This window comes from Haplochromis burtoni, unplaced genomic scaffold (assembly GCF_018398535.1).
Source record: "Haplochromis burtoni strain Fernald_Lab_line unplaced genomic scaffold, NCSU_Asbu1 Contig_6, whole genome shotgun sequence".
In the NCBI taxonomy this organism is placed as follows: domain Eukaryota; kingdom Metazoa; phylum Chordata; class Actinopteri; order Cichliformes; family Cichlidae; genus Haplochromis; species Haplochromis burtoni.
In genome coordinates, this window is record NW_024582367.1 from 4,198,097 (window position 1) to 4,223,800 (window position 25,704).

General features: G+C 40.7%; 2 protein-coding genes across 4 annotated transcripts; one reads left to right on the top strand and one right to left on the bottom strand.

Moving 5' to 3' along the window:
* The first annotated feature begins 291 nt into the window (after positions 1-291).
* Positions 292-17,689, top strand: col1a1b (collagen, type I, alpha 1b). 3 transcript variants are annotated; one of them, XM_005913565.3, is made up of 51 exons: positions 292-566; positions 1,947-2,135; positions 2,709-2,725; positions 2,832-2,870; positions 3,743-3,835; positions 4,392-4,454; positions 4,548-4,592; positions 4,772-4,825; positions 5,120-5,173; positions 5,404-5,457; positions 5,681-5,734; positions 5,829-5,882; positions 5,992-6,036; positions 6,211-6,264; positions 6,427-6,471; positions 6,659-6,712; positions 7,831-7,929; positions 8,034-8,078; positions 8,164-8,262; positions 8,366-8,419; positions 8,518-8,625; positions 8,887-8,940; positions 9,089-9,187; positions 9,272-9,325; positions 9,413-9,511; positions 9,664-9,717; positions 9,846-9,899; positions 10,070-10,123; positions 10,230-10,283; positions 10,397-10,441; positions 10,548-10,646; positions 12,049-12,156; positions 12,418-12,525; positions 12,904-12,957; positions 13,076-13,129; positions 13,259-13,366; positions 13,589-13,642; positions 13,775-13,828; positions 13,926-14,087; positions 14,180-14,287; positions 14,961-15,068; positions 15,207-15,260; positions 15,340-15,447; positions 15,546-15,599; positions 15,719-15,826; positions 16,134-16,187; positions 16,294-16,401; positions 16,483-16,765; positions 16,866-17,056; positions 17,154-17,396; positions 17,503-17,689. In XM_005913565.3, the coding sequence occupies exons 1-51, from the start codon at positions 485-487 to the stop codon at positions 17,647-17,649; spliced, it is 4,335 nt and encodes a 1,444-aa protein (XP_005913627.1). In that variant the 5' UTR covers positions 292-484; the 3' UTR covers positions 17,650-17,689. The 3 variants fall into 3 exon arrangements, with proteins under 3 accessions (XP_005913627.1, XP_042080029.1, XP_005913630.1); XM_042224095.1 differs by having other exon boundaries at positions 16,294-16,392; positions 16,501-16,765; XM_005913568.3 differs by lacking the exons at positions 8,034-8,078; positions 8,164-8,262; positions 8,366-8,419; ... (2 more) ...; positions 9,089-9,187; positions 9,272-9,325.
* sgca (sarcoglycan, alpha) lies at positions 17,641-25,656 on the bottom strand. The gene is made up of 11 exons (XM_005913564.3): positions 25,557-25,656; positions 25,172-25,300; positions 24,929-25,077; positions 24,010-24,076; positions 23,711-23,909; positions 23,375-23,543; positions 22,988-23,196; positions 22,757-22,783; positions 22,382-22,555; positions 21,611-21,637; positions 17,641-21,522 (listed from the first exon to the last, which is right to left on the bottom strand). Exons 1-11 carry the CDS (start codon positions 25,591-25,593, stop codon positions 21,516-21,518), a joined length of 1,194 nt encoding a protein of 397 aa, XP_005913626.1. The 5' UTR covers positions 25,594-25,656; the 3' UTR covers positions 17,641-21,515.
* Between the last annotated feature and the right edge of the window lie 48 nt (positions 25,657-25,704).

Genomic DNA, 25,704 nt, shown 5'->3' on the forward strand with positions numbered 1-25,704 from the left:
ATAAAACTGTGAAAAAGAACTCAACTTCCTGCACATCTGAAAGCAAACAGCTGCTCAGTATATCGATGAACACGGGAAAGACAAAACGCCTCAACACGAGTGTCAATTAAGAAAATCCACGGAGCGTTAAGAAGATAAAACACGTCTGCGCGGTGGAGAGCCTGCGTGTAAATGATGCCTTTCCTCATCATCCACGTTTGAGCTGAAACGTGAACTTGTTTGACATGTTCTAAGACGGCCCATCTCTCTGATGAAGGAGGGCCTCTGACTTGAACATGTACAAGTTATCTGCTGCGCACAGGACCTCCCCAAAAGTTTAGGCATATAAAAGCCAAGTTAACTCATTTGTTTAGGCAGTAGGGAGTTTCTGCTAGGGTCTGGATTGGAGTTACACACAGACCGGACCCTACCGTGTATGAGTGGTGTCTGAGGAGATAGAGGATTCCCCTTTTCCGCAAAGAATCTACATGTCTAATATTTAGACATGTTCAGCTTTGTGGATATTCGGTTAGCGCTTTTGCTCAGCGCAACAGTGCTTTTGGCGAGAGGTCAAGGCGAGGATGATAGTAAGTATCACTTTCAAACATTGATTTGAGTTGTTTTTGGAGCGTTGGCACCCTCAGGATGTGGATAGCCAGCAAAGGATGCTGAGCAGTTTGCTGGAGCTGATCGTCCTCTGCGGGATACCCGACTCCAGTGGGCAGACATGGTGAAAGTTGTTACACAGTGAGGCGCTTTGGTGGTTTCTTTGGAGACTTGGAAGCGAGTAGGAATTTATAGACTGGATTTTTTCCATTATTGACTGCTCCTTTCACTGGCATGCAGATACATGCTCAGTGTGCGTCCTCCTGCTGGAGTGCAAACCTGAAGGGAGCAACTGCATTGTGTCTGATGCGCAGTGACAGGACAATGGTTCCATGAGATCTGAAGCAAATTTAGATAGGCGAATGAGTCTGATAAAACAAATCGTTTATATCTGTTTTGTCTGGAAAGCAGTCTTCTCTAGTTTTATAAGTTTGCATTCTAGCTGATAAGCATGCGTCAAAGCCTGTAAGACTTGATCTTTAATCAACAGTTCACCAAAAACGCATCAAGAGAGAGCAGACAGAATTAATTTTGGTAATCAAGTGTGAGAAATTACTGTTTCAGTTGAAAAGGCAAAACTTCATGTCTAATATCTAAGAAGCACACCGAATTAAACGTTTTTTCAGGCTGGGTAAAACTGGACACGGTTACCTGAAAAAAAGCGAGAATGGAAAAATCGCTTAAGTCTGACGTCGACCGTTAAAAACGCCAGTCTAGACGTCAATTAATCACCAAAGCAGCCTGGGCGCGGAAGGTGGTTTTTTTGCAGGGTAACAGCGCCGCTTTGTGGCAAATACTGGAACTGTGCATTCATCCTCCCATTTCTCTGGCCCAACCTCATATCCACTGCCTGACATCTGCGTAGGCCCCACGAAAGTTTCCGTTCAGCGTTATAATCAAATGTTTCAGGAGGGAACATCTACGTAGGACAGTTGGACAAGACCATTACTACCCCTTATCTCTCTGCAGCCAGAATTTCTATATTTGACCGGCTCAAATTATATGTAGTTCCTGTAGATGTGCGTGGATGTTAGACTTTATTATATGCTCCTTTCCTGATCACACATCAGTCACCAAACACACAGTTTTCTAAGGTCAATAACAGCCCACAGTTTTTATATAAAATATGCCAGCTTTGTGTTTGTGTTATTTAGAGTCTGGTCTACGTGGTACTAGCTCCCTTGATCTCTTATATGAATTTGACACAGTCTTTAAGCAAAAGCCCATCCACCATAATGTACACCTGTGCAGGTGTAGCAATTCCAAACTATCCAATCTAAACACAAATTAGTTGTACTAACTTCTAGAACTTATATTCTCATCACATTATCGCCTAACTCATCGTGATTTTCTTGTCTCAGGAACATTTGGCAGCTGCACATTAGATGGACAGTTGTACAACGACAAGGATGTATGGAAACCAGAACCCTGCCAGATCTGCGTCTGCGACAGCGGAACCGTCATGTGCGACGAGGTGATCTGTGAGGACACATCCGACTGCGCCGATCCCATTATTCCAGACGGAGAGTGCTGCCCTATCTGCCCTGATGGTACTGCTCACCAATTCCGAGCTTTATTTAGCTTTTTGGCACCACCCACTTTCCCTTTTGCTCCATCTTTGACCAGCCATGGCTTTCTGCCCTCAAAAGGACTCAATGCCCTTGGCCTTCCTGCCTGCCTATCTGCCTGCTTGTTTAAGGATTTTTCATTCAGAACCGAATCATTTTGGATTACGTTTTGATCCCTAAATTTTTAAATGTGAATTCTTTTAACAATGGATTATCCCTGCTCTTTGGCAAAGTTTGGCAATGATTATATAATTTCCCATTCAGTCCACATATGCAGTGAAAGTATAGGGTTCTGCTGAACTTATACCTACTTTCCTATTTTTTCCACTGCAAAAATTACTTAGCAGTAACGTTTTAGATTGGGTTGGATTTGATAATTATGAGAAATCCAGCATTTCATGGATGATTCAGCCTTCACTCACAAATAACTACAGAAAACTTATTGCTTACAGTTACCCATCACTTTCGCCTTTTCCATTATCTTTAAATATGAATAAATGTGTCTCCTATGAACATTAAAGAGGTGCTGACATTTTTTTTTCTGTTTGTTTCCAGTTCAAGATTATCCTGAGGTACCTTTCCCTTTTGATGATGATTATTTTTATTAGTCTTATTATTATTATATCTAATTATTTTGTATATGAATTAGCATAACTCCAGTTTTCTGTCTGTCCATAGCCAACTTCCGAAGGACCCATTGGCCCCAAGGGAGACCCGGTAGGTGCTGCATTATTTAAATTATTAAAAACATTCATACTATTGAAGACATCTTCTGTTTGTCTGTCAGTACAAGTGACAGATAAGTTTTTTACATATATATAAAACACACACACACTAACACATATATATATATTATATATAATATAATATATATATATATATACTAGTATATATATATATATATATATATATATATAATATATATATATAAATAATATATATATATATATATATATATTATATTATATATATATACACACACTTATATATATAATGATTGCTTTAATACAAACCTGGCCATTTGTCTGTTTAAAACTGACAAAGGGTCTGTTATCTCTTTCAGAAATATGGTTTTCTTCTGAAATTTGTTGAAACAAAGATGGTTGCTTTTTGCTGTTCTCATGAGACATAATAATATTTTATTCAGCTTTAGTTCCAAATCACCATAATTGGTGCATAACAGGTGGCTGGTTGTGTTTGTTTTTAGAAGGAGGATGTTTTGTTTCCTATATTCTTGACTAGCTAAAAATGTCAAAATAGACACAATCACTATGCATCAGCTAAGTGAGCCCTCACAAACTGATTTGATGAACTGATTTTCTGATGAAGCTGCTTGTTACTGATGACCTTTGATAATTAGGTCAGAAGGTCAAAAGGTCATTGCAAACTTCACAAGTGATTAAAGACAAATTGGAGGAGGAGGAGAAACATTAGGGCCAACTTTGAAGCTTTTTTAAGTACTTAAAACTACATCTACATCACTTCTTTATATTGTAAGACCCTTTATATTTGCTATTAAGCTTTGTGAAATTAAGAAAAATAATTGAAATAACTAGCCCTGAATATTGCTAATTAATCTTTTTCCCCAGGGTCCTCCTGGTTATCCCGGCGGTAATGGAATCCCTGGCGATCCTGGCCCACCTGGCCCCCCTGGCCCCCCTGGCCCCCCTGGCCTTGGCGGAGTAAGTATCATCGCATCAGAACATCCAAGACAGGGACTGAGTTTTGTTGATGACAAATGAGACCCATCTCATTCTTCCATGTTACTTCTGCCATCTGGCATGGATTGTCTTCAGTTCTATACTGAACGCCAATTTAATAATCAAGGTGCTGAAGATTTCACTTCAAAGCTGGGACAGTTCCTCCATGTGTATTTCAGCACTGAGAGTACTGACAGCTCCCTTCTCCTCACATTAATGTCTCAAAGTGAAGAGTGCTCGAAGTTTATCTAGTGACCTGAACTGATACATAAAAGGATTCTTACTATTTTAAAATCTCCATGTTTGAATAGATCACATTGATTTCCATACAGAACATCCTATTCCTACCTTAGAAAACGAGTCTTTACACTATAGGGTGTGTGTTAGCAAGTGACTATGTAACATACAACAGTGACCTAACAGTAGGGGGGAAGATGGTGTGCTGTGCAAAGTTTGTCATGCTCTTCTATTGTCTTCCACTACAGTAACTGTACCTTGAGGTGTTTGGTGATTAACTCTTTATGTGCTCCTCCCACAGAACTTCTCTCCTCAATATTCTGACCCCTCAAAATCTAGTGGCCCACCTGTTCCTGGCCCAATAGTAAGTAGGTTTTATCTCTCTCAAAATACCCTCATTTGATAATTATGTATAGGTGCAAGTATTTATTGGCTTCTTCTCTGCCTTCGTCAATAGGGTCCTATGGGTCCCCGTGGTCCTCCTGGATCTTCCGGCCCCCCTGTAAGTATTTCTCTATTAAATAAACGGTAGTCCAAGTATTCCATGCATTTGTAAAACCATGCAATTACAATAGGCCAGAGATTTCTTCCCTACATGTTTTCTTGCTTTAGATGTAAAACAGGAAAATGAATACTTTAAAGAAGCTATTACACTGAAATGTTTCTCTCGTTGTCCCTCAGGGTCCTCAGGGTTTCACTGGACCTCCTGGAGAGCCTGGTGAGCCCGGAGCTTCTGTGAGTATACATGACGTTCTACTAAACCTCTACCTTCCCTTGTTTTGTCTGTTCCTTTTTCCAGTTCGAGCTAGTGTAAAAGTCGGTTGTGAACCCCAGAAAGTCTTTAGACAGAATACTTCCTGTATTCATTCTACTTCCTGTTTTAATCACTGACCTACTGACACATATCACTTTTTTCATGCCAACCAATTCCCTGTGCTGTACCTAGAGCAGCACAGAGCATATTCAGACACTTGCTTAAAATAGTCAGCAGTGTGTTTTGCTAATCCAGTAATTTATTGGTGTTTTTAGGGTCCAATGGGTTCTCGTGGTCCTGCTGGTCCCCCTGGAAAGAACGGAGATGATGTAAGTGATCTATTGAGAATTTTATTTCATGTCTATGCTTGTTTGCTGGGACACTTCATACAGAAATTTCATGCCTAGCTAACTGGGACACATAACTAATATTGGTTCACTTAAAATAGTGAATATGCTATTCTTTTAAATGTGTTGAGGTCTGTAATTGCTTTTGTTGATTGTGTGTTTGCACGAGCTTACTTCATATCCCTCATCGCGTCTTTGTGTGTTTACAACAGGGTGAGGCTGGCAAACCTGGACGCCCCGGTGAGCGCGGAGCTGCTGGACCTCAGGTGAGTGGTTACCACTAGGGCAAAGGTCAGGAGATGGTAGGCCAAAAATGAAACCTAAACGGAGAAAAGCTGTTATTCAGCATGTATGTAGGGACAAACAAGTTGTTGTGAAATATATTCATTTCCACATATTTATCCATTATGTTCAGTTTTCCAGGCCTCATTGTGCTAACTTCCAAATGCAGTCGAAGTTATTCACATCGTTCTTCTTTTTCTCATCTAGGGTGCTCGTGGATTCCCTGGCACCCCTGGACTTCCAGGCATCAAGGGACACAGAGTGAGTCTGAATAGTAATAAAAAGAAAAAAAAATCACTTTTAAACAGTTATGAGTGGTGATTGAGTTTAAAATGCTCGCTAATTTTCTTTGTAGGGCTTCAGCGGTCTAGATGGAGCCAAGGGAGACTCTGGACCTGCTGGCCCTAAGGTAAGATTTCACAATGATTGCATTTCATTGTGAAATGATATTAATCTGCATCTTTATAAAACCACAATTTAAAGCTGATCTCTTGTCTTTTTCCTGTATTTGTTTACAGGGAGAGCCTGGCGCTTCTGGTGAGAATGGTATCCCCGGTGCCATGGTATGTTTTTGCTCCCATTAATCAAGTTGTTGACATATGAATCATTTTAAGGATTAAACACTGTTTTGTAATAACAGTTCAGATTAGATGCAGCACTGCCATTTTTTCCAACGCATATCTTCAAAAACTAGGCCAAACCTTCTTGTGACCTTGGTTTGTTTTTGTCTTTTCTAGGGTGCTCGTGGTCTTCCCGGAGAGAGAGGCCGCCCTGGAGCTCCCGGCCCTGCTGTAAGCACTTTTCCGCTCCTTAGTCACTTATTAAAAGACCCATAATTACTACTGAAAAACAACACAAAAGCTGGAAGATTGTTGTGTTCTTGTCTCATGTTTCGTGTCTTACTATTGGTTGGATCTGAAAATATTTGATGTAATCTCTTCTCTCCTCTGCAGGGTGCTCGTGGTAATGATGGCAACACCGGTCCTGCTGGTCCTCCTGTAAGTACTGAATTTTGCATTGCTCATTTCAAATTCATTCGAGACTATAATTTAGATCTGTTCGCAAAATGCTTTAGTAAGAGATTCATAGCATAAACGAAGGGATTCTTCCTCAGCTTTCCAATCAATTTATTACAATGTTTGTGGCTCAGCATTGTGTCTTAATATGCTCTATATTAAATTTCAGGGACCTACTGGATCTGCTGGCCCCTCTGGATTCCCTGGCGGTGCTGGTGCTAAGGTAAGTCACCCAAAAGAGTTCAAGAGTACATATGATATCATAATAGCTTTCCTGATTGACCTTTATATTTATAACCATTAGATAATGGTGACAGTAAAGCTCTCTCAAGTCTAATCTCAAAATTTAGGTAGCCAAGGAAAGCTTTGGAGAACCATGACAATATTTTAGCTTATTATCCCCTTAATCCCTCACTAGGTGTCTCATCAACTCCCCAATTATTAGTAGCTTATTAGTAGAACATTACGAGCAAACTTCCTGGTAAGAATCGTGTAGAAGCTACATACATCTAACTCAAGAAACACAGAATTTCCCAAAATGAGAAATTTGTGTCCAATGTCATGCATCTCTCCTCTCCCATGAGAAAGGTCTCGGCTTAACCCACTTCAATCTTTTCTTACACATCTGGTCTGTAAAGCTCTTTGAATGCCTAAAGCTTCTTGGCACTGGTCAGATTTCACCCTCAGGCCATTTGAATTACAATATACTCCAAGGTTAGCATGGATTGTAGCCTATTTCCCAAGCAGTAAAATTGCTAATAGCGTATTTAGCCTAATACTCTATACTTCAGGTGAACAGTCTAACCACCAGATGGCATCAGTAGGCTTCTAATGGCACGTTAATCTCTGGTGCCTCTCCTTCCTGATGCCATTACCGAAGGAGCTATTTTAAATATCCTGTAACTTTCACCTACTATGATGTCACAAATTCCTGGTTTATTTTAGGAATAAAGAGGAGGAGAATAAAAAAAACAGTCATGATGACAGAACAATCATGCAGTTTGAAGTTTCTTTCTAGATAAATCACTTTAGGATTATTGTGGGGACAGTTATGTCTCTAAAAACACACATTATTTGTGCTCAAATTCCTTCATAAATAATATTGTTAGGTGCATGTGTTACGCTCAAAATACATTTTATTTTCCACTTGTATAGCTAAGAGCAATACACCATAGCTTTGATAGAAAATTGCCTGTCTTTTGAGTGATATTTAGTGTGTATATAATATTTAATCTTTAAATTATGTTTCTGATGTTCAGTGTGGTCTCCTTCTCCTTTATCAGAGCACAGACATAATATTGGCGGTGCAGATTTATGAAATATTTTTGTCTTTGTGCACAGGGAGAGACTGGTGCTCCAGGAGGCCGTGGATCTGAGGGACCCCAGGGAGCACGTGGTGAGCCTGGTAACCCCGGACCTGCTGGACCCGCTGGACCTGCTGTGAGTAGATGCTCAACTTACACATACCATCATGTCTATCTCAGATGTTATAATAAAAAAACACTGAACAATTTCAACATTTTATATTATTCCTCTTTTAACAGGGTGCTCCTGGATCTGATGGTTCCGCTGGCTCTAAGGGTGCTCCTGTAAGTATCATTTACAATGATTACATTTATTCCATTTCAGTCCTGCACATGAAGTATGCTTACACCCCACATTTTCCATCTGTAGGGTGCTGCTGGTATTGCTGGTGCTCCTGGCTTCCCCGGTAGTCGTGGTCCTGCTGGAGCTCAGGGAGCTGTTGGTTCTCCTGGCCCTAAGGGTAACAATGTGCGTTGGCAATTGATTTAGTGTTTTTTAATGTTTTTGTCAGTATTTTATAGATCCTAGATTACCTGATAGCTAAATAAAATGTGTATGCTTCTGCCAACAGGGTGACCCTGGTCCCTCTGGTCCTAAGGGAGAGCCTGGTGCCAAGGGAGAGCCTGTAAGTTTCAAAATACAATGATCCTGAACAGTTTCCACTGCATCTTGCCAAGATAATAAATTCATGCTTGGTTTAATGAAATTTCCTTTCTTTTGCAGGGACCCGCTGGAGTTCAGGGACTTGCTGGCCCCTCTGGTGAGGAGGGAAAGAGAGGAGCTCGTGGAGAGCCTGGTGGTGCTGGACCCCGTGGACCCCCTGGAGAGCGTGTATGTTTGTCCCTCTTTATCTTCGATCATGTAAAATTGTGTGCCTTATGGAAAACAGCATTAAAATGGCCAACACTTTCTCACCATCACTCCTTATGTTTTAATTGAAAATGTCCATGTTGAAACCCTTTGATTTCTTTTTCTACAAAGTGTTCTGAAATTGCAGTGTGCTAAATTCCCACGGGGATTCATCTTAGTAGTTGGAGCCCAGCACCTACTTCCCTTTTAATGACTTGGTCGGTGTCTCTGTTCTTCCATTAGGGTGCCCCTGGTGCTCGTGGTTTCCCTGGTGCTGATGGAGGTGCTGGTGGCAAGGTGAGTTAGTCAACTAAAATCACTTAGCCACCTTACTCCAACTTATTCAAACCTATCAGAATAGCTAAACAAGCCATTACTGATCATTTAAGTCATAAATTGTATCCAGTATCACAGCTTCTAGATCTTTTATTAACTTATATTACAGGGTGCCCCAGGTGAGCGTGGTTCCCCTGGCCCAATGGGAGCTCAGGGAGTCACTGGTGAGTCTGGAAGCCCTGGTGCTCCTGGTGCCCCTGGACTGAAGGTTAGCACGACGATGTACTTCTTCAAATGCAACATTTCTGTGATGTTTTGGTCATGAATTTTACACATTAACTGTTCTCCTCAGGGTATGACTGGTAGCCCTGGAAGCCCTGGACCTGATGGCAAAGCTGGACCTGCTGTAAGTATTGAGCATCAAATAAACATATGTTATATGTTACATCACTCTTAGAACTTCATCTTTTGTTTTTTTTTTTTTTATATCTAGGGTTCTCCTGGACAAGATGGTCGCCCTGGACCTCCTGGCCCCGGTGGATCCAGAGGACAGCCTGGAGTTATGGGATTCCCCGGACCCAAGGGAGCTTCTGTGAGTTTACAGAGCTTTTCTGCTCATTGTCTTTCCAGATGTCATGGATGTGATTTTTCTTTTTAGCCCATAGAAATTAGTTTAAATATAAATAATAGAGCAGAATTTCCCCATGTGGCAGATATAAATATGCACTTATTTCTTTTTACTAGGGTGATGGTGGTAAACCTGGTGAGAGAGGTGCAACTGGACCTGCTGGCGCTGTTGTAAGTAATTATACTTTTCCCACTTAAACAGTCACTTAAAACAAGTTCCACCATTAAAGACTGTATATATTAATATAATAGTGGAAACAGAGTGTAACAGTCGAGCATTTGGCTGTTTTTAATCACAGGGTGCTCCAGGCAAAGATGGTGATGTTGGTGCTCCTGGACCTTCTGGCCCCGGTGTATGTATCTTATCTGCATTATTAAACAGAAATTATGTTTGCATAGCATTTGAGTAGTTTGATGTATCAGAGGACAGAAGCCATAGTTGTATCTTTTATGTGGCTGACATGGATGCTTATGGTGAATCAGAGTTTGCATTGTATCATTTTGTTCTTGTCTTTTTGTTTAGGGACCTGCTGGAGAGAAAGGAGAGCAGGGACCCGCTGGACCTCCTGGATTCCAGGTGGGCTTTAGACATTATTCCAACAGTCACAGCACTCTCATATCTATTGTTGTGTTATGACGTCAGTTGATAACCCTAAAACATTGTACCTTTCATCCGTGTGCAGGGACTTCCTGGACCCCAAGGTTCTACTGGTGAGACTGGCAAGCCTGGTGAGCAGGTATGTAGTCAGTTACAAAGGACACACTAGAACCAGCTTTCCCCCCTTCTGTCTTCATGTTGACACAGTAAGTCAGACGTCATAACCCTCTCCCTTCTCCTTCTTTTATTCAGGGTGCTCCTGGTGAGGCAGGACCTTCTGGCCCATTTGGACCAAGAGTGAGTATCCCCTCTGTTGCAGAAGCAAAACATTTTCAGCTCCTGTGGTAGACATCAACTGACTGGCAAAACATTTTGTGGCTGATGAGTTCCTTCTTTCCTTCAGGGTGACAGAGGATTTCCTGGTGAGCGTGGTGGAATTGGCATTGCTGGCCCAACTGGACCCCGTGGTGCTCCTGGACCCGCTGGTAACGATGGACCTAAGGTAGGTCAGAAAAACGTCTAAACGATGAAGAAACTTTACTGATTTGGCATTTGAGATTCCTTTTTTTTTCTTGCTGTGTGTCAAATCCAGTCCATTTTTTGAAATGGCACAGAAATAAAATTGAAAAATCTACCTGATGTCAAGTTGTAAACCACCAAAAACTTTACTCAGGTATGTTTCTACTCCCAGCTTTTCTCAGAAAACAAGGAGAGCAAACTATTCAGTATTTCTGCCCTTTGTTTTTAAGTTCTTCTTTTATAGTATAAACCAGCCTGCCTGGACATTTAAACGACACATTCATTAAAAATCAGATGTTCAGAGTGGATATGGCACCAAGAATAATCATATTTATATAAAGACTTAAAAGTAGCAAGCAAGTTATTTATGTTGCAAAGGAACTGTAAGGTTTTCAGTTCAGAAATGTTTGTCACAGTCCTATTTATTTGCATTTTAAAGATAGAGGACATATTTTTCAACCCAGACCTCACCTGGATCGCATATAAAAATGATCTAGTGTTTGTAGCTGCTGTGCAACACTATTAAACCATCACAAAACTCATATGTTAAAAACACACTCCTGTATATCGTAGATTAGTTTGCAGGTCTGTTTTTGTCACTACATATTTGATTGGTAGATCCTTATGCAGGGTTCCTGTTGCAGCCCCAATCTTCTCCTGGGATTAAACTAGGGATCTTTTGCTTGTTAGGTAAAGGTGTAACCCGCCACACTATAAAGCCAATAGATTTTACCTCCTCTGTACTTGTAAAAAGGTGATTTTAGCATTTTGTATGTATATTCTTTCATTTCAAGAATAAACAATAATATATTTAGAGCATATAGAGCAAGCTTTCTGCTTCAACATGTTGTCATTAGTCTATGGCTTCACATGCTTAAGGTTTAAAGAAACTGCTAAACATAAATGTGTACAAGCAAAACAGTAGCAGTAAAGGTGTTTTTTTCATCAACAGGTGACTTTGTGGACAATTTATATTTGCTTTTATGACAGAAACAACCTGAGCTTCAGATTCAACAGAGAGCAATATCAGAGATCCAGAAAAACACATTAACACCCATCACCTGGTGGTAATCAGCCTGTAATGTCACGCCTGTAAAGATAATTCTTCACTTTAGTTTTGCAGGTTTGAGTGCAAAACGAATTAACCCATGAGTTAGAGAAACTAGAAAATGCTGCAAAACAACAAATGTCTCAAGACTAAAATCACTGGGCATTGGTGCAAATAACTAAAATAAGATTTAGGACCAGCAAAATTCTCCTTTTCCTAAACTCATTGTGCTTATCATAACAGAAACAAATCTACCAACATGGTTCATTTGTTGAGCTCCAGTGACCTGTATTAGCTGGATAACAATGTGAGTCTTCCTGTTTTTGTGTGTACCCAGGGAGAGCCTGGTGCTGCCGGTGCCCCCGGTGGTTTGGGATCCCCCGGTATGCAGGGAATGCCTGGTGAACGTGGAGCCGCTGGTCTCCCCGGTGCCAGAGGAGAGAATGTGAGTATCACACCAATCCCATTCGTATAAAGAAAAAGGCGTGCACAGTTCGATTTTCTCATCATTAAATTTTTTTAAGCTCAGTGAAGATAAAATATCTTATGTATTATACCTGTTATATCATGTGAAATCTTATATCATGTTTTCCCAATATTTAATAAAGATTTAATTACTCTAGAAATGTTGTAATGATTCAAATAACTGTAGCTGTGTAATTTTTATATCAACACAAGTAACTTTTTGTAACCTTTCTCTTTTTAGGGTGAGGCTGGTGGCAAGGGAGCTGATGGTGCCCCTGGCAAAGATGGCCCACGTGGTCTGACCGGTCCTATTGGAGTCCCCGGACCTCCTGGTGCTCAGGGTGAGAAGGTGAGATTGGACAAAAAATTGGTTTTGGCCTTCAAATATTAGCTGTTCGAGTTTAACAATTTTACAGGACCTTTTCTTCATTCAATTTTCATGTCTGGAGTGAAATTTGTTAGTAGTCTTACAACATTTTTACCCACACTTACAGTATGCATAAGTCAATGTCATAATTATATGAAACATGATGAATAGCATGCCACATTAATGCAATATTAAAAGATAATAAGACCAACCACGAGTTAAATAGAAATTCAGTGCATAACTTAATTTTGGCTTTAATGTGGTTTATCTGCAAGTGTCATTGATCATAAAATATGTGATTGGGATTAGCAACCAATGTGCCTACTGACCTCCTTTTTTCTCCTTCACCTCTGGTTTTAGGGTGAGCCTGGTGCTGTTGGAGTTGCTGGACCTAGTGGTCCTCGTGGTTCCCCTGTAAGTTCTTTTCTAAACTCAAAATCAGATTAAAACCTGGGGGAAAACAATCAAAATATTTATAACTCTGATATGCACATTATTATGACTGAATGACCTTTCTTTATTACTTCAACAGGGTGACCGTGGTGAGCACGGACCTCCTGGAGCTGCCGGATTTGCTGGACCTCCTGTAAGCCCCTTTTTTTTTTCACTAATTTAGATGCTTAAAAAAAAGTCTAATTTGTTGACTTTGGATGACATGTGAGATGCAAAAAAAGCCATGCATTGATGCATTTCTTCTTTTCATCTCCAACCTCAGGGTGCTGATGGTCAGCCTGGTGCTAAGGGCGAGAGTGGTGACAGTGGACCCAAGGGAGATGCTGGTCCTCCTGGACCTACCGGACCTGCTGGAGCTGCTGGTCCTCAGGTAGATTGACCTTCATTGTGATTTGTAGTATACATCTGGTGAATATATAGTAAATGGAATAGAATAAATGGAATAAAATGTTCTGGGGGGTTTTGCACCATAGATTGATTATTGTGTTCATAAGAAATTGTATATACTGTTTACATAAACATTCATATTTTTCCTATTTTAATTAGCATTGTTGGTATTAGATGCCTCACTTGCAAATATTTCCGTCAACAGGGACCTGCTGGAGCTCCTGGACCCAAAGGTGCTCGTGGTAGTGTTGGTTCCCCTGTAAGTATTCATTCATATTTTTCTTTTGACACTCTGACTTACAAACTCAATGAGATTATTTGTAGTTACAGTTACTTATGTGTTTTAAAGCTTCATTGATCACGTATTTGGTTTGGTTGTGTGTCTTGCTAGGGTGCTACTGGTTTCCCTGGACCTGCTGGAAGAGTTGGACCCCCTGGCCCTGCTGTGAGTTTCTGATCATTTTTAGTGCGATCTATCTATGTTATATTGTAACAGTGATCGGTGATTTTTATGTTACCATAACATTGTGTGTTGTTTCCAGGGAGCTGCTGGAGCCCCTGGACCCGGAGGACCTACTGGCAAAGATGGAGCAAGGGGAGCTCGTGGTGAGACTGGCCCTGCTGGCCGCCCTGGTGAGGCTGGTGCTGCTGGACCCCCAGGACCTAGTGGCGAGAAAGGATCTGCTGGTTCTGATGGAGCCCCTGTAAGTCACTGTTACCCTTTTGGTCCATAATAGATATTCTATGTATTTTTAGAAATCTAAAACATAACTAACCATTATTTCCTTATGTGCAGGGTACCCCTGGTATCCCTGGACCCCAAGGTATTGGTGGACCTCGTGGTATTGTAGGTCTCCCTGGACAGCGGGGAGAGCGTGGTTTCAGTGGTCTGCCTGGACCATCTGTGAGTTTGTGTCTGAAATCCTTTATGTCTGCTTATATAGGGGGTTCTGTGTAGGGGACAATACAGTGAGCTCAACCAGAAGATGAAAAAAAAAACTTAGACTACTTGGTTCATTTTCTTGACTCTGTTAATTACATCACTTAAAACATGACAGATCAAAGCAACAGCATGCATTTGTTGTGATAAACACACATTATATATAATACACTTTCCCATTAAATTATTAGGTCAAATATATTTTGGAGTCTATATTGTCATGCTCTGCCCTTTTGACCTGTAACCTTCAGCATTTGTTTGGACACAACTTTTTGTAATGCATTGTCGAATACTGAGGCTAAAGGAATAATAACTAGTACTGCAAAGCGCAAACTCACTATGAAATATATAATTAGTAGCAAAGAAATTTGGACACATACAATGTTAAATAAACCATCCTTGTGTAAGGACATGGCAATATTACAATATTCCTTGGGAAATATTCCACAGTTTTCCTTTTGTCCATCTGACATCACACAGACTAAAGGTGAAAGACCAGCTAATATCTGATTTGATCACATTGGACATTTGGGTTCTCATATGCGTCTCTCTCTCTGGGTGGTGCTTAGAAAGGTTCAGCTCTGCAAAGAGCATCCACAGGAATCTAGAGGACTGACTTCTTATGCACTTTCTTTAGGGTGAGCCTGGAAAGCAGGGACCATCTGGACCTGTCGGTGAGCGCGGACCCCCTGGACCTGCTGGACCCCCTGGACTGTCTGGTCCAACTGGAGAGGCTGGCCGTGAGGTAAGAAGTCCCTTTTTTCTGTATTTTAACCATTAATTGGGCTAATCGGGCTACTCAGGTAGTACAATTAAAAATGCACTCACAATTCCCACAAATTCAGTTTCGCTGGCGAACATCTTTACTGCTTTACTTCCACAGGGATCTCCTGGTCATGATGGTGCACCTGGTCGTGATGGTCCTTCCGGCCCTAAGGTAACCCTATTTAACTTGGCTAATTTGATAATATTGACATGCATGAAACTATCTTCTCACTGGAAATGTGCACTCATAGGGAGACCGTGGTGAGACTGGCTTGGGTGGTCCCCCTGGACCTCCTGGTGCTCCTGGAGCTCCTGGAGGAGTTGGCCCCTCTGGCAAAACTGGTGACCGTGGAGAGAGTGTAAGTCCACTTTGTAGCTACCTTGAGCACATTTAAACAAAATTAACACACTTGTGATTTTTTCTGAATTCATATGTTCATATCTTTCTTTCCTTTAGGGTCCCTCTGGTCCTGCTGGTCCCTCTGGCCCTGCTGGTGCTCGTGGTCCTTCTGTACGTTTTTCATTGTATAATATGTATTATTATATGAAACATAAATTTTACATATTCAAGAAGACTGATTACTGTCTAATGATGAGATGGCATCTGGATCTTCTTTTTCTTTTATTCAGGGTCCAGCTGGTGCTAAGGGAGACAGAGGAGAGGCTGGTGAAGCTGGAGAGAGAGGCCACAAGGGACACAGAGGATTCACTGGTGCATCTGGTCTGCCCGGACCTTCTGTGAGTAACAGTTACCACATTAGCACTTTGGAAGAAATAAAAACTTTGTGCTGATAGCTGCATTTATCCTGTTACCCACAGCTGGATTTGCATTTAAGGTTCAGGTGGATATTTACTGGAGTTTATTAAGGTCTTATAAACAGTTGCTAGTTACATCCATCATCAAGTTTTATAAAATACAACATTAATCAGTCTCACTTTTTAAAATTGACTTATGGACTTATTAAACTTGATTTTATCACATTTTCTATATTCTACTATATTTTGTTATACCATAGTTCATGTTAGCATCCTCATCTGTCTCTAGGGACCCCCTGGAGAGAGAGGCCCTGCTGGTGCTTCTGGACCCGCTGGACCTAGAGTAAGTACTACTGTTAACAGACACAAAACTTTCTTTATTTAAAGTTTTCCTTCAAATTTGTCAATCAGTTCAAGGCAAAAGGTGATCATTTGGTTTTCCTCCACAGGGACCTTCTGGATCAAACGGTGCCTCTGGTAAGGATGGTGTGAACGGTTTGCCTGGACCCATTGGACCTCCTGGACCTCGTGGTCGCAATGGAGAGATGGGACCTGCTGTAAGTTGAGCAATTATCATTACTTTATCCATATTCTTACACCTTCAGACAAGTTAAGCAACCCCTGGTGTCTCAAAACAGGGACCTCCTGGACCTCCCGGACCTGCTGGACCTCCTGGACCTCCCGGCAGTGGAATTGAGTTCATCAGCCAGCCTGTTCAGGAGAAGGCCCCTGATCCCCTGCGTGGTGGCCACTACCGCGCTGATGATCCTAATGTCATGCGCGATCGTGACATGGAGGTTGACACCACCCTTAAGACCCTGACACAGAAGGTCGAGAAGATCCGCAGCCCAGACGGTACCCAGAAGAGCCCAGCCCGCATGTGCCGTGATCTGAGGATGTGCCACCCTGAGTGGAAGAGCGGTGAGGGCAGATCAATTCTCTGACACAGCCTTTAGATAAAGTATAACACGAGGGTGAGCTCAGCGTGAGACTTTCTTTTTTTGATGTCCCTGTATTACAGGCATGTACTGGATTGATCCCAACCAGGGCTCTCCTCTGGATGCCGTCAAGGTCCACTGCAACATGGAGACTGGTGAGACTTGTGTCTACCCCAGCGAGTCCACCATCCCCATGAAGAACTGGTACCTCAGCAAGAACATCAGAGAGAAGAAGCACGTCTGGTTCAGCGAGTCCATGACCGGTGGATTCCAGGTGAGAAAACAGAGCAAATGAACAAACCTGGACAGTATTCATGCTTTACTATTAGGCCTGTGACACTATGCGTGCTTCTCTTCTCTCCGTCACGCAGTTCCAGTATGGCAGCGATGGAGCTGATCTCGAGGATGTCAACATCCAGATGACTTTCATGCGCCTGATGTCTAACCAGGCCTCTCAGAACGTTACATACCACTGCAAGAACAGCATCGCCTACATGGATTCTGCCACCGGCAACCTGAAGAAGGCTCTGCTTCTCCAGGGATCCAACGACGTCGAGATCAGAGCGGAGGGCAACAGCCGCTTCACATACAGTGTCAGCGAGGATGGCTGCACGGTGAGTTTGCTCTCTCTTTGCCCCAGGGCTAAACTTACACAGGATCCAAGTATAAGAAAAGAGAAACTAATCTCTTACAATGTCTCCTTTCTGTTTCTCTCTACAGTCACACACTGGCACATGGGGCAAGACAGTCATTGACTACAAGACATCAAAAACATCCCGCCTGCCCATCATTGACATTGCTCCTATGGATGTTGGTGCACCTGATCAGGAATTTGGCGTCCAAGTTGGCCCTGTTTGCTTCTTGTAAAAATGAAAGAAATATGGACATGACATTGTTGTTTTTTTTTCTAGCAGTCATCTCTAAATCCTCTTTCTATGCATTCATTTGGCTGCCATTGGTCCACATGCTTAAAACCACTCTACTGAAGACAGTGTTTGTGTCTTTCCAATCATGAGAAGTTTTTTTTGGGACTGCTACTTCAAACGAAACCAACTACGAGGACACTTTAAAAAGAATCTTTTGTTTTCACTGGCAACAAGAAAATAATATATGCTTGTGTAAAATTTCCCCCCGGAGATTAAGACAAACAAAAAAAACAACAACCCAGATCTGCACACGCAATGAAACACAGGTGACTTTTGCCATTTTCTACCACTGCAGAAGGACATTGAAAACAACAAATGATATGTACCATTTTTCTGGTGTTAAATAAATTGTAAAAAGTGTGAAGTGTCTTCTTGTTCTAAATTAATGAGAAAAACACCTGAACGCTGAGCAGACAAAGCAAACACCAGCAAAAGAGCAAGACTAAAAAGCTCACCTTCATTGCAAAATCTAGATGGCTACCTCATAACAAGACATCACCCCCACTTTTTGCTATGTCACACACCACAAGTCTATTGGGGGAACACTAAAACCATTCAAAGGTGCTATTACCGATTCAATGAGGTCCAGCTAGTGGTGTTTGATGGTGAAACTCACACTGTCGTACTGGAATCATTGCCACTTAATCCCTGCAGAACCTTTGGTGCTACTAAATTGACTCCTTGTCTTGTTGTCTATGCAGTGCAATTGTTTTCTTCTTAAGTGTTGGTTTGATAACAGAGGTCCTCTGAAAAAGTGATCACTGCAATTGTATTGCATGCAAATATGTCTGGTTCAATATCATTTTCCCTGCCCATGTGTTCAGTGTTGATCTTTCTGTCTGTTTGCCCCTGTGGAAAACTCCTCTTTACTAAAAAAACAAAAACCAAACAGCACACATCTCCCACCCTGTTGTTTATGTTGTTTGTTGATGTCTTTCTTGCGAAGGGTTTCTTAAAAAAGAATTTGAAGCAGACCCACTTTCATGGTTTAAAAGAGAGATTCTGTACTTATTTTGTACATGTATAATAAATCAAGATGTTTTTAATTATTTTGGGTGCTGAAATAAAGCATGTGAAGTGGTCTACTCAGTGGCAGAGTTTTCACTGTCCTGTTTTGCAACTGTTGTGAAACTGAGGTTTTAGAGAAGATAGCTCACGCTGAAGCTGTTTTTTGGGATTTTTTTTAGAGAGCTAGGTCTCTGGCCGAGAGATACAGAAGCAATTTTGTCCATGTGTTTAGCAATCAACTGTTCCACAACAGTTGCACTGACTACTTTTTGTTAAGCAGCAGTGAAAACAAGGCCAATATACCAAACTCTAGCCTTTTTTTGTGCCTAAAAAAGTTATTGGCTCCTTAGCTAAATTTCTTAAGAAACCAAACCTAAAATACTGCAAAATGCAGTTTGAATTATCAGTGAAGCAGCCGTAGTTGTTTCCTTGTCACACTGAAAAACAAGGAGCTAACTTTGCAGAAATGAATGCTTGTCTCAGAAGAGAAAACGCCCATACCAAATGAAGATACACCACCAGCGACTCCTTCTGGATGTCTAATGCAACAACGGCTGCTTCCTGCAGGCAAAGCACAGAAGCAAACTGGAATGAAAATTACTGCTGCAGTGCACTGCAAAGCTGCTATTATTTGCAGGCTTCATAGGCTTTCATCCTTCAAAACCAGATAAAAGCTGCAACCCTTTAAGAAGAGGGTGAACCTCTTTTTGATCCAGCCATAAGTGATGAATGATCTGTAAACTGTTGAACTGATCTCCTCTTCATAGTTTGCTTTGTCACTAGACAATTTACTGGCAAAACTGATTAGTGGTTCATACTGTCACAGCCCAACTCACCGAATGTGACGAGGTGATGATGATGAGGATGATGAGGTGACTTAGAAAACAGATATTTATAGATAAAAACAACATCACTCGTGTAAAGCCGGTCAGGATAAGAAGCAAACAAAAGAAAGAAAACAAAACAAAATCATGCTGTGAATAAAGAACATCACAGCTTACTTGCATAGCAGAGACAACCCACATGTATCTCTCTGCTCACGGCCACTTTGTTAGGGTTCAACTGCTCATTAACACAAATATCTAATCACCCAATCACTTGGCAGAAACTCACCGCATTTAGGACATGGTGAAATAAATGCCCTTCAACTCAAGCAGATTAGGTAAGAAAGGCTATTTCAGTGACTTTGAATGTGGCATGGTTGTTGGTGCCAGACTGGCTGGTCGGAGTATTTCAGAAACTGCTTATATGCTGGGATTTTCCCAGCTTTCCCAGGGTTTACAGAGAATGTTTAAAAAGAGAAAGTGGTGAATGGCTGGACTGCTTTTTGCTGATAGGAAGGCAACAATAGCTCAAATACTTGTTACAATCACGTTCAAAGAGCATATTTGAACAAGAAATATGTTGAACCTTGAGGCCGATGGGCTACAGCAGCAGAAGACCACACCCCAGGTGCCGATCTTGTCAGGTAAGAACAGGAAAGTGAAGCTACAATTAAAATGGAATCACCAGAATAGGTCAGTAGAAGAGTGGAAACATATCGCCTGGAATGAGCTCCATTTCCAACTAATCACTGTTTAGATGCCAGAGCCCATCTGAGTATTGTTGGTGACCATGCTGATCCCGTTATGACCCCAGTGTCTTCCAGCAGGATATCACACACCATGTCACAGTTGCTCTGATCTCCTCAAACTGATTTCTTGAACATGACTTCATTGGTACTCAAACGGCCTCCACAGTTACCTGAACGTAATCCAAGAGAGCACCTTTGGGATGTAGACATTCACATCCTGGAAGTAAAGCCAACAAATCTGCAGCAACTGTGTGATGCTATCATGTTAACATGGATCCAAATCTCTGAGGAATATTTCCAGCACCTTGTTGAACCTATGCCATTAAGAACTGAGGCAGTTCTGAAGGCAAAAGGGACACCAAACCAGTATTATGAAGGTGTAACTAATAAAATGTCCAGTGAGTGTATACAAAACTATAGTAAGAAATAAGAATAAAAAAATATCCTGGTTTTTTTTTGTATATACAGCATACACACAGATCCAAATTAAACATACATTTGAGCTCATCTTTATCCTTTCTAGCTCCCTTAATGCTGCAGCTGCTGATTCTCTAAAGCAAAGTGTAAACAAAGCATTTCTACTTTGAGCTCATAAAGCAGAGCATGCGTGCTGCAGGTGCTGAATGCCAACTTTCAAACCCTACCTCTGCCTGACATCTACTGCATGTACAACCTGTGTTTAAAAGCATATCTAAACTGAAGCTGTCCCTTCTTATTTTTTATTGTATTACCACTAAAGAAGGATAAGATGAATATAAAGAATGGATATTGAGCATCTTTCAGGTCAGTCATAGAACATGCCAGAGTAAGAACATGATTTTTTGCTGGAATATAATAATACGCGAATGAATAATAATTCATATAATATACATTTTTAGCAGCCTGGGTTAATCAAATCAAATGGATTTCTTCCAAAGTTTGTCCAACTAGTCATCACATACCCTTTAAGAAATTAATAAATATAAACAAAATATTTTATGAACCAAAGAAATATTTAATCCACAAAACATGCTTCAGTGTTTATAAAAATGACCTATGTATTAGTTTACAACGTGTGACAATAATTAGTTTGACAACATCTGAGCTATTAGTATACTATTCATTTACTTTAATGGAACCCAAACAGGAAGAAATTATAATATCCAAATGCAAATATAATCCACAAACTGTGTCTCAGAGAGGTTATTAATAATACTCCATGTGTTATATCTTATCCATCGCTGCTCTCACTTCCTGTAAACACACACAAAAAAATATTCTTAGAATAATCAGCAACTCCAAGCAGAATCAATGCGGTGGAGAATCCTGTGAATGGGCTTACCTGGGCAGTGTGTCACTGTATGGATCTCTACCAAGAGAGTAAGAAAATTAATACAATTAAAAACTACTTTATTTATTATGATTTATTACAACTGTTGGAGAATAACTCATGCAACACAGCAGTAATAGTGACACTAACTTCACCAACAGCAGATGGCAGGTGTGATGAGATGTTAGTACTTATTCTTTATATGCTATACTCTCATAAACAAAATACTTCAGATTGTAAACTGCTGGTCATACAAACATATTTGAGTATGTAGATTTTCATTTGCTAATTTGTGACGGCTGTTTGGTTACAATTTCTATTGAAATGGTGTTGATTCAAGGACACAAGAATGACTTTTGATGTAACTTATTATAAGCTTCATTTGTTTTACAATACTGAGCAAAAGACTTTAGTCACCCCTCATATACATACAGTATGTATTGCTTCTGAGGAGGAAGATGTTTTTGTAAATATTTAAAGTGATCTTTTTGGAAATCTAGCAAAGAACTTACACATGACCTGAAAGAAACAGCAGGTTTGGGGATGCGTTTCAACAAGTGGTGTTTGCAAAATTGAAAGAACTGAGAAAATAGAAAAGTGCTGTCAAATTTCCACCCTGCGATACTATTTGGAAAATGACAGGAGAAGCATACCTGATCAGAACAACCCAGTGCATCATCAGAGCAACATTAGAGTGGTGTTACATTAGGTTCTTATTGTGTACCTAATAGACTGGCAGCTCAGTGCACATAACTGATAGGAATTAATGGGTGTGGTGCTTACTGTTGGGCCATGATGAGTGGGATGCTGTCAGACTGCAGCGGGGAGGCCCTGTCTCCAGTCCGGCTGTTAAACATGGGCAGTGTGGAGAGGGGTGGAGGCACCCCTCTGTTTCCAGCCATGGTCCTCAGCTCGTCAGTGTTCTCATGGATGGTGTAGTGGTGGTACAGCTGAATTCTGCAGCACACATCACATACAGATTTTTTTTTCTGCAAGCTTGGAAATATTTTTGCTGCACTATATTTCAGATTCATTCTGTGAAATATCACTTATAATGCTGTCTTAGCTGACTGGTAGTAAAAAGTTAACCATCAGATCATGTTTTAAATTGAAAGACAACAATCAGGTTTCAAAATCTGTTATAAACAAAGTACTTACTGGTTTGTTCTTGCATTCCTTTTGCCACTATAGAAAAAGAGTAAAATATCCGTTTAATATTGGATCAATCAAAAGTCTAAATATGTTTAAATAGATTCCCATCCTTGGTGGAATTTATCCCACTTGGATGACTACATAAAATCCCAGTAGACGGAAGAGGGAAAAATATAGTTTGGCATCCAAAGCCTTTACATATTTATTCAGAGATTAGATTTAAAATTAGATGCATACATTCCTTCCCTTCTGCCAAACATGATGTAAGCCAGCAGCAGAAACAGGATGATGGCGAGGATCAGGGGCACAATCACTGTCACGATGTAGTCTGGGAAATAGTCTCTGTTTGGGGGAGACTCCAGAGGTTTGAAGTCCTCTCCAGCCTCCAAAATCCCTGAACCCATAGTGGGAGCAGGTGGCTTCGGCTTCATCTTTGTCAGATCAAACTGCAGGAGGAGGAAGAGCGTTAAAATGAAGCACAGAGCAGCAGATGAGATAAACAGCTTTATGCTGTTTGCTTCTGCTTAGTAGTTAATGAGACAAAATGAAATAATCAATTGAGGCTTTGATCATATATATTTATATATATGTTCCTTCTTGGGCGTGCATCTTTTCTGGCCTCACCAGCTCCGTCTTGCACCAGGTGATACAGTTGCTGGGATTTATGCAGAAGTGGCATTCTCCAGGGACTTTGATTTTGGCCTCTTCCTTGCACTGCTTTTTGTTCTCCGGTGTCAGCACCCTCAGGAGACATTTGGAGAAATACTCCTCTGACCCTACCTTCACATACACACTGTCACAAATCAAATTTGACTAAATATGCATTTTTTTCCAAAGCAAGTTCTGTTACAGCAGCAAACACGGTGCTAATAAAATACAACAAACTTAAGTAGTAGTACTAAAAAAAACATAATTTTAAATAAACCCAGTATGTATAAGAATGTACAGATCTAAGTTTACCCTTCAAAGTGCCCTGCAAGAGGGAGTGGAACTCTGCCACCACGATCGAGGGCGTTGGTGATGTTGATCATTTCCAGGGTCTCTGTGTCCCACAGCTTCTGCAAATCCTGCTTTATCTCATCCTGAACAGTAGAGGGCAGCACTTTTTCAATCTCTCTCAGCTTGATGAAGACTTCGACTTGATAGGGCAGAATCTTGTCTGTAAATACACCGGCGAGTTTCGACATTTGACACACCCTCATTCATTACAACTATCATTTTGGGACTTAAACGTAATGGGACGGATTCATCGCAAATACCTGGAACGACTTTGATTATGAGAAGGTGTCTGACTGTGTCATAGCTCCGCTGGTTGGTGGCATAAATCTGTCAGAATGAAATGTAATATTATTAAGATTATGACAGTTCATATGCATTCCAAGAGCACCTTTTGCAAAACTTAAATGTCCGCTTTTCCATTTGCTGTCAATTTCCCAGAGTGCCTTTAGCTGCTGTCTGCTCATTAGTGTATGAAAAACGTTTTTGCTTACAGTAACAAAAAGTATCTGTTTCAAAACCAATTCGTTATTATATATCTAGAGATATATTAATAATTTAAGACTTACACTAAAACGAAAATAAAGAAAATAAAGCGGTGAAGATTAGTTTAATATCTTACATTTTCTGCTGTATAGCTGCTTAATACTTTATGTTCACTGTTCTGTAAAAAGAAAAGCGAAAAAAAACAAAAACAGGATGAACTGTTTAAACAAAAGCAAAAAATTAATGCACTTAAAAAATGGCGTGTAGTTTGTTACAATGGGAAAAGTTTTGAATCAGAATACAGCTGTGTTCTGTGTTTACACCAAAAATTTAGCATGTTTTCTAACTGAAATAAATTCTGTTTGGTTGAGACTAAAGTGTTACTTCTGACATTTGTATCTCTTCTTCTTCAAAGACAGCTTACTTCCTGAATTTTTAATGTTGGTTCAAAATAGCAGCTGAAGAGAAGAGGCCCAAGGCTTTTGTCTCTGGGGATTTGACAACAAATCCTGACAGCTGTTTTTGATAGCCGCATATTTTTCATATTTGTCTCCACTGTAGCTGCGCTGGAATGTTATCTTTGTTTGGCCTACCATCACGACAGAAGAATGTGCAAAAGTAAGGCCAGAGGTGAATGTTAGATGTGCAGCATGGAAGAATATTGTGCCAATGTTGGTGTAAATGATGATTTCACACCTCAATTATACTTTTTCCTGGAGACATTGGTGTGCCATACAAGAAGCCGTTGTCATAGGGGTTCCTTTGGGTGAAGCGCAACCACTCTGGGAGGTCTGGGAAATTCTGTTTGTTGCACTTAAATATTATGGGGTCGTTGTACAATATGCCTGATTTGCAAAACACAAAAAGAGCAGAGAAAAACAGCGTTAACACATGTGGATGTCTTATCCTTTTAACTGAATTTAGATCATTCTGTCTCACCGTAGACTTTGCCCAAAGGTTCAAAGTCGTTCTGGAAAGTCTCTCTAAACAGTTCATGTGTAAAAAACTTCCCCACAGGAATGGTAACTTTGATGTCAGAACTGGCCTCAAACAAACTGGCAGAACACACTGTGTGGAAGTGTAAAAAAACACACACACCAGACAGTTTATAAGAAGGGTCAAAAAAGGCAAACAAAACCTTAAATCTGACATTAAAAAATGACAACACACACATCCTGATGCTAGAATTCTACGCACAGTCCTTAAAAGCTGATATCAAGGGCGAGTGTTTTAACTAAATAACACAGAGTTGATAATTAATGTTGAGGAAGGTCAGCGAAAGTTGTTCTTTGATGAAGCTAAATAATTTTACGAGTGAACTTGCCTGTTAAAAAGAAGACCCAGCTCCCACAGCCTGCCATCTTGTTTTGGGTTTTGATTGACAGAACCAAGTGGAGAGGGGCTTGGTCACTGCAAAGGACATGTCAAAACTATTTTTGTCTCACTTACCTAATAACATCCGGAAGGGTGAC